This window comes from Chenopodium album, chromosome 1 (genome assembly GCF_948465745.1).
Source record: "Chenopodium album chromosome 1, dcCheAlbu1.1, whole genome shotgun sequence".
Taxonomy (NCBI): domain Eukaryota; kingdom Viridiplantae; phylum Streptophyta; class Magnoliopsida; order Caryophyllales; family Amaranthaceae; genus Chenopodium; species Chenopodium album.
In genome coordinates this window covers 3,414,645-3,423,277 of record NC_137834.1, presented here as the reverse complement: position 1 = coordinate 3,423,277, position 8,633 = coordinate 3,414,645, and the positions used below count along the sequence as shown (strand labels likewise).

Below are 8,633 nucleotides of genomic sequence, written 5' to 3'. Positions count from 1 at the left end.
CATATTGTTTTTCAAAAAAGTAACCATATACCGAAGATAATATAAGGTTAATGTATATACGTAAGATCTTTTGATCGTCTTTAAGCGTTATTAATTCTTGTTAATGAGATCTTGTTAATGGGAGACAAAGTGATAGTTTTGTTAGAATACTTATATTTCATGTGCTCTTTATTACTGATACCCCTTGGATTTTAACGTAATTCACACAATGTTCTTTTTCACTATATTTCATTATTTCGTGATCTATAAATAAAAAAACATGTAATCACATAAGGATTTAATTATTTCATTTGATCTTAATATATGCTTTTAACATATAAATTTATCTATTCTATCTTTTTAACTAATAATAATTGATCAATGATTATATATATAATGAGAAAATACAAGTTAATCTATTTCATTAACAAAAAGTGTCAATCAAGAGGTTATCTTTGTCTTTTCATGCCATAAGTTGAGAGTAAAATTGTAGTTGTAACGGATGTGAGAAAGAACAAATTAACGAATGAAAAACAAATAAATGACACATAGATTTAAGTGCATATATGGTTCACCGGTTCACCAACAGCGAGTTGGCTACGTCCACGGGCAGGCGAGAGAAAAACTTTAATGATCTTAAAAATAATCCAGATTACATATTTGACAATGTCAATTATCACCAAACTTTAGCTAAGAATAAACCCTAACAAGTATTGTAAATGGCTATCCCGAAAATAGGCGAAAAATGAATAAAACATGATGACTGCCTCAATCCGCGTGCAACTCACGGAGTTACGCTGACCCTTCGCGCAACTTCACAACTTGAGCGCGCTTATAACGTGTGACATCAAGACTTGCGCGCGACCGTGCTCTCGCTCAAGTCAACTAAACCAAATTGTCTTCGTGGACTATAGCTCACTCGCCTAGGATCTATAACAATTCCGTTACAACTCTAAATGCTTCATAAATTATTGAGCTACCTCACGACTCACGATCTATAGATCGTTGCCCCTAAACCCAATTCATGGCATATTTTAACAATGGTAATTTGCGAGTTTTGTCTACCATTCTCTTTCTCCCTTACAAGTAATTCAAACAACTTCAATGGAGGAACCAAAGCTCACAAGCACTTTTAATGTAGGAGGAAACCATTCCCCTTATGATTAATTAACCATACTCTTTGTTTTTCTATATTCAACAGGGTTTTCTTTTGATTTGGTGACAAAGCAGTCGCAGTGGTGATGGAAATGGTTGCTTTGAATGGAGGAGCTTCCATGGAAGAGTTTCGATAGAGGGAGAGGAGGAAACTAAAACCCAATATTTACAAAAATGTCATTCATTAATGCTAAATGTTGGTCTTTATTACCACTTTGCCATTAGATTAACAAATTTTATTTGTCAATTAAAAAGATCAACTGGGGCAACTTCTGCATATATTTATATGATCAATATAACGCATCACTTCTATATATATATATATATATATATATATATATATATATATATATATATATATATATGTCCCTGCAATTGTCAAAGAAACAATAATGTGTTTCTTTTGCCCCTTCCAAGTGATTGAAAAATAAAGAAATGAAAAGTGAAAGTAATTTTAAAACGAGTAAACAAAGAAATTATAAGTATTATTTTGAGATAGATGGAGTATTATTGTACATTTGTACTCGATAGCAAGCTAACTTCAGTACCATGCAACTAGAAAATGTCCCCAAACTAAAATTTGAGTTTGTCCCTTTTGAATCAAGAAAGTTTTTCATGGCATTAAGCTCTTTAAGGTTGTGCCTAAGAGAGACAAATCATGATGTAAGGTTTAAGAAATTACCAATTATGATTACATATTGAGAGACAAAATATAATGTAAGGATTAAGAAGTTACCGTTTATGAATACATATTGAGAGACAAATTCATGTCAATGAATTCATTGCTTTAAAAGTTTTAAGAGAATTTAAGGACATTTGACACTATTTAATCAAATAATAATGAACACGTTATAACAAACATGCACATTCATGGATTAATTTCATCTGCAAGTTATACCAACATTGTAAAAATATGACGAGGACAAGGCTATATAAAACGTGTTTAATTTATCTTTGAGTTGTATCGACTAATTATGTGTATGCTAATTATTAATCATAAATGTCCCCATACTTGACAAGCTAAGTTTGATTTCATGTGAATCAGGAAATTGATATGTTTAGGGCAATTAACTTTATGTTATGCTTTAAAGAGACAAATTACGTCGTAAAGTTTTAGACGCTATTGCTTGCGATTGCATGATGATGAGAGACATGTTTATACATATTCATGTCAATTAATTCATCGTTTTAATTAAAAATTTAAAACAATATGTCAGTATTCAATCCATAAATGTATACGTTACATCTACATGTATGCGAAGAGGACAAAGTAATATGATACGTGTTTAGATCATCTTTAAACTTTATCAATTTTCCTGGGCCATAAACGAAGAGACAACTTCATAAGAAAAATCAAAATTAATATGCTAATTAATTAATAACCAATCACAACATAAATATAGCTAACTCTAATCATCAATACCTTACTGGTACACTTGTATCTCCGTACATGATTTATCTCACTTTATATGTACACTTAATTATTTAATATGCACCCTTCAATTTTATACTTACATATTTTCAAAATTTTGAGAATTACCAAGTTGAATAAGTCAATCACTTGCCACACTAGGGTATCCCAATTTATTTTCCAAATATACCTAATTTCATCACTTCTTTTTCAAAAAAATGTGATATTTACTCACTTTTTCCATCTTCCCACTATCAAAATTATGGTTGGCTCCCACCCATCGACAACCCAAGTGCCCACTTACTACTCCATGTTTCATTCTCCACTTCTCATCCCCCCTTTTTAGCTACATGAAAAACACTTACCTTACCATACCAAACCAATCTTTGGTCAATTCAATCACCCAAAATTATAACTCAAAAACAAAAACATACTCTTTTTTGACCAACACCACTACTAAAGCAAAAGCCAATAACCTAAGAAAAAAAAAATAAAGGGACTATTTTGTTATAATGATACTACTATCTACTTCATTGGATCCCTTCTTTTCTTCACATTATTACCTAATTCGCCTATATATTTCACAACTGGATGTCACCAATAGTTTTTCGAAATGTTATCAATAATGCCCGTGATTTTAATTAACCTGCTTTTCTTTTTCTTGATTCCTAAAATAGCATGTATTTACTCCAATTCAAAAATGCAAATATCGTCTTAACATTATTTAATAATTAAGCTAAAGATGAAGATGTGAAGAAACTAACTTCTCTTTTCCTCAAAGTTAAATGGCGGGCTTAAGCAAAATTCTTGTTTGGTAATTCATCCCAATCTCCTTACCTAATATTTTTCTTCAATTTCTCTAATAAGGTAGCCATTAACTACAACGTGACATCCAAAACTAATTCAACTAATTTTCTCTACATATTATTTATTTACAAATAAAACAGAAGCAAAATAATAGAAAAAGACGATATAGTTGTTGTTGTTGATTGAAAATTTTGTAATAAGCTAAGTAATTTAGCTTAAAAAAAAGTACATAAATTCCGCAAAAAGGGAATTAAATCCCTTTCTCTATACAAAGAAAAAAAAAATCCCCCAAAAAAAGGGCCCAAAAAAAAAAAAATCCGGATATTTTCGATTCTTTACCAAAGATTTCACCCAAGTTCAAAGTTCTTCCTACCCCTTTTCCCAAATTTAAAATTAATTATATATATAAAAAAAAAAAATAATTCCCACCTTTCTCATTTTAAAACCAAAATTTCTTTAACCTTGTTTTCTTCCGCTTAATCAGAAAAAAATTCCAATTTTACCCTCAATATAACCACCCAACGCCCCAACCCAACTCATGTGACGCCCCCATTTTCCGTCACAGTCACAGTCCACCGTTACCGTTATCTGTCATCCTCATCACCGTCTATTACCATTACGTCGTTCATCTCATCGTTATCGTTATTGTTATTGTTGTCGTTACCGTCACCGGCGTTAACATCCTCATCGTTAACTTCAACCCATCTAGGCATAGGAGCACACTCTCCCTTATGCCTCAACTTCCAATCCAGCGCCTGACAAGCACGTGAGCAGTAATTGACAGCCCCACAAACCGAACACCTTCGAAACTCATGCTTACGTGTCTCCGGTCTACCACAACCGGCATGCGAGCAGAGCCTTAACCCGACCCCGGGGCTATCACCGGTTCGACCGGTGAACCAGTCGGATAAGAAATGGTTCGCTGGGTGAGCCTCTGGTGCCGGAACATTACACCCGAAATCACTCAATAAAGGACACCCAACCGTTGTTGATGCCACGTGGCGGGACCCGGTTGGTTGGGGTGACGACGAAGGAACCCAGTAGGTGGACCCTGAGGCGGTGGAGCACGTGAGAGCAGCGGCGAGCTCACGTGCGTTGGCTTGGACGAGAAAACGACGGCCTTCGGCGACGTTTTGACGGACGCCGTAACCGTCTTGAAGGCAGTGGCCGAGTTCACGGAGAGCGTCCACGTGACCTAAGAAGGCGGCACGTGCACATAACGCGACACCGGCGCGTAGGTCTTTGTCGCTCTTTGAGCCTCCGCTTCCGTTGAATTGAATCACCGCTAATGAGTACAGAGCTTGCGCGTGTGAGTTAATCGCTGCTTTCGCCATTAGTGATGCTCCGCTTCCTCGGTTTTGTAAACAGTAGAAACGAATCTGTTACAACGGAAATTTAAATATTTTCAGCAATTTATTTATTTATTTATTAAATTAATGTTAGAAAATACTGGAAAAGAAATTGGAGATTATATTTTAGGATTTTTTATTTTTTTTGAGGAAATTACCATGCCGAGAGTGTAGCAGGCTTCAACATTTCCGGCATCGGAGCAAGATTTAAGGAAACGATGAGCAGATTCAGACCAATTCTTAGCTTTAATGGCGAATGTTTTCGGCGAAGCTTTTGATAACACCATTGAATTAAGACCTAATCCGTTCAATCTCTTGCAACTGTTACAGGATCAAATCAATTCCAGATCAGAAAAACTTCAATTCTTATTAAAAAAAATTGAGAAGAGAGAGAAAATCAAATCAAATCAAAATCAACAACATTAACATACGTTATGAGTACGTTGACGAAATCGGCAGGACAAGAAGCTGTAGAACTAAGCTTGCAAAGAATCGAAACAACGAGATCATCCGGCAAAGCATCGAAGAAATCCGAACCACCGGCGGAAAACTCCGGCGAGATTTTGGCTCTTTTCCGGCAAGGAACAACTTTATCAAAACAAGTATAAACAAAATCAGTTTTATCATTTTCCGACGATAACAGCGATCTCTTGTTACCATCACCGCCGCCATTAACAAAACCTCCATTATTATTGTTATTCGTACTACTCTTCTTCTTGTTTATGACCTTCATCTGTTTACTGCCATGGAAGGAGAGAGTCACGGTGGTGGTGGTGGTGGTTGTTGCGGCGGCGGAGCCATGGATTTTCGGGTAACAGAGTCCTCTTCTTGTTCTCATTTTTTAATAATTTTTCTTTATTTTTTTTGTTGATTTTTTTGAGGAGTTTTGAGTTTCTCTCTCTAGAAGTTTCTCTCTCTACACAGAAGAAGAATGCTCACACAGAGTCACAGGAGACGACGAAGAGGAAAATGAGAGAGTGTGAGGGTTTATATAGGCCAGCTAATCTCCAATAAAAAAAAAATGTTATGAAATGACGGATTTAGCCCTGTTCTGGGTTGGTCTGCTGTGCTGTAGTTTTTATTAAGGTGGTAAAAACAGAAGAATTAAGGGATGGTCAAAGGGCGTTGACTGGGGAATTGTTGGGAAGGAGGAAGGATGATTGGTTTTGGTTGTGTAACAGTATTTGGCATTTAAGTTTTTGGGATTTTATTTTGACTAGTAGTAATTTTTTGTACCAATATTTGGAGCACAAATTAAATTGACTGGTAACTGAATGAAGGGAAGACGAAATGTGACAAGTATTTACCACATGGTAAAATGAATTGAGATGACCCGACTCGGGGGATACGTCGTACTGGCGTATTCGGTTTAAATTTGAGTTGAGATCTTGTTTTTTTCCGCTTATAATTCTTTGTTATAAGAGTAGGAGAAGAAAAACTTATCTTTTCTGAAGTAAATCCACTAATTAATTTTAGAAATTTGTTTTGTACAACTATATACTCCATATATAATAATCAAATTACGGGGTAACCTTTTTTAAATGGTGAAGATCGACCCACAAATCTCAAATAATATCAACTAGAGTAATTTTCATTTATTTTTTAGGTTATTTGTTTATTTAAAATTATAGTAAGAATCGGTTTTATATGTTACGGAGTATAATCTTTATCTATTGTTAAAACCAATTACAGAGTAGAAGAATGTTACTTTGTACTCGTACTACGAGTATTATTTTTGTAAGGTAATTAGGTAAGGATAAAAGAGCATTAATATTACTCCGTATAAGTGAAGTCATCCCTAAAATAAAGAAATTCGATCCTGGTTTCACAATAGATTACCCTCAGCGTAGATTTGCTCAATTATTGTCTCCATAAAAAATATTCTCACATTTTTATTTTCTTAAAATGTTTTTACAAGTTATCAAGCATGATTTTGCCACATTTATTCTTAAATGAAGATTTTTTTTGCATATTTTTCATAAATAACATGTTTGTACAAGATATCTAACATGATCTTGCCATAATTATTCCTTTAATTGAAGATTTGCCACATTTTTTTTGTCTTAATTAGAATTTTTTTTGAGAAGTAATTCTAGCAACCACATTTTTAGTATGGCTTACGATTTAAACTACCAATGCAAAAGAAGAATATTGACAACAAAGATTAGCTGATTATCCACCGCAAATTGGGCCCCTCAATTTGTATTTTTACAGAGAGAAAAGAGTTGGAAATGTATGAAACTTGTTCATATTCGGTCCCATGGAATATCTATTTAGTATGATTTGTTCTTTTTTATGCTAATTTTATTAACTTTGCCCCATACTTTGCTCTTCAACCCAAATTCCAAAATATATAAATATTTATTTACAAACTTTTTTTTATAACTATAAATTTAATTCTACCTTAAAATAAGCCACAAAAAAGAGGGGAAATAATTATATACGGAGTATATAAATAAATTATTATTGTCGTGGTTTATGCTAGGCATCTAGACAACCAAAGAAAAAGCGAAAGAAATAAACTAAACATTTTGCTAAATGCACATTAATCATCTTGTTTAAGTTGCTAACACGTTAAGCCAAACAGTATTGAATTGAAAATGTATGAAATTAAGATGGGAATTAAAACAATAATAACTGGAATATTTTGAGAATGTTTCATGATTTTTCTTAAAATATTGGTTGACCAAAAAATATCATCTTCAAGGAAATTCAAACCTTATAATTAAAACAATAATATATATATATATATATATATATATATATATATATATATATATATATATATATATATATATATATATATATATATATATATATATATATACTCATTTAAAATCTTTATGTAATAAAAGAGTCAATGTGAAAAGAACACTTAAAATTTTGCATTATTCATACTTTAATTTGAATAAAATTTATTTATTTATTTATTTATTTATTTATTTTTTGTTCCAAATGAGGTTACAAGCACCAATAAAGAAGAAGAAAAATAAACAAACAGACCGAAAAGCAAGAAAGAAAAACAAGCAAACAAACACTACTACTATTCTCTACTTAAGGAGGTATGAGCCGTGGTAAAGCCACTCCACGAACATCTTCCTCTAAGATACGATTTAAATCTACCGAAATATCACTAAAATAAACCAGTTGAGAGTCCTGAATGACTCCGCGGTTGGCCAACCAATCCGCCGCTCTATTCCCTTCTCTGTAGACATGAGCTAGCTTTACCTCCCATTGGGTTGTTTCAATCAGGTTTTTGCAGTAAGTAATGTCATGTATGTTCTCTCCTCTTGGCACTTCATGCTTGTTAATGGCTTGGATGCACGCTATGTTGTCCAGTTGAATCTCAAGCTTGTCAATTTGGCAGTTTTTAGCTAACTCAAGGCCCCTAGCCAAAGCCATTACCTCTGCTCTAAAAGCAGAGCAATAGCCAAAATTTGTTGCAAAAGCCGAAACAAAATTGCCAGCATAATCTCTAATCATTGCTCCTCCTCCAGCTGGGCCTGGACAGCCTTTTGCAGCACCATCACAGTTTAATACGAACCAACCATATGGAGGTGCTATCCAGGAGATGTTAGCTGGAATTTTGTAGTGATTTTGCTGCTCTCCATTCCCAGTCGTATCCCAGATGGCACGACGCGCTTCATCATATCTGACTTGTAGGAAGGCTCCAATATATATTGGTATTTCTTCACAGCGGTTGAAGGTAAAGCAATTACGCCATCTCCATATCCACCATACTGCAATTCCGAAGAAAGTCGGCCAAGAAACTTCTTCTGTACCATACTCTTTCACATTCTCAGTGATCCAATCTCGAAGGTTGCCTTGGTAGAATCTGTGGGCAATTGAATCCTCTACTGTTTTCCTCCATACTACTCTTGCCGCTGGGCAATCCCTGATTATGTGAAGGGTTGATTCTTCTGTGGCACCAC

At 34.2% G+C, this 8,633-nt stretch overlaps 1 protein-coding gene across 1 annotated transcript; it reads right to left on the bottom strand.

The window, feature by feature from the left end:
* Positions 1 to 3,518: 3,518 nt before the first annotated feature.
* Positions 3,519 to 5,647, bottom strand: LOC145640163 (F-box protein At1g67340-like). The gene is made up of 3 exons (XM_081691470.1): positions 5,133 to 5,647; positions 4,860 to 5,022; positions 3,519 to 4,731 (listed from the first exon to the last, which is right to left on the bottom strand). The coding sequence occupies exons 1-3, from the start codon at positions 5,537 to 5,539 to the stop codon at positions 3,937 to 3,939; spliced, it is 1,365 nt and encodes a 454-aa protein (XP_081547596.1). The 5' UTR covers positions 5,540 to 5,647; the 3' UTR covers positions 3,519 to 3,936.
* Between the last annotated feature and the right edge of the window lie 2,986 nt (positions 5,648 to 8,633).

Excerpts from the sequence above, each read along its gene's own strand:
- LOC145640163 (XM_081691470.1), bottom strand. The coding sequence starts at position 5,539 with ATGAGAACAAGAAGAGGACTCTGTTACCCGAAAATCCATGGCTCCGCC. Across the intron at positions 5,023-5,132 it reads TTCGTCAACGTACTCATAAC|TTGCAAGAGATTGAACGGAT; the intron begins GTATGTTAATGT and ends ATCCTGTAACAG. Across the intron at positions 4,732-4,859 it reads CCTGCTACACTCTCGGCATG|ATTCGTTTCTACTGTTTACA; the intron begins GTAATTTCCTCA and ends CCGTTGTAACAG.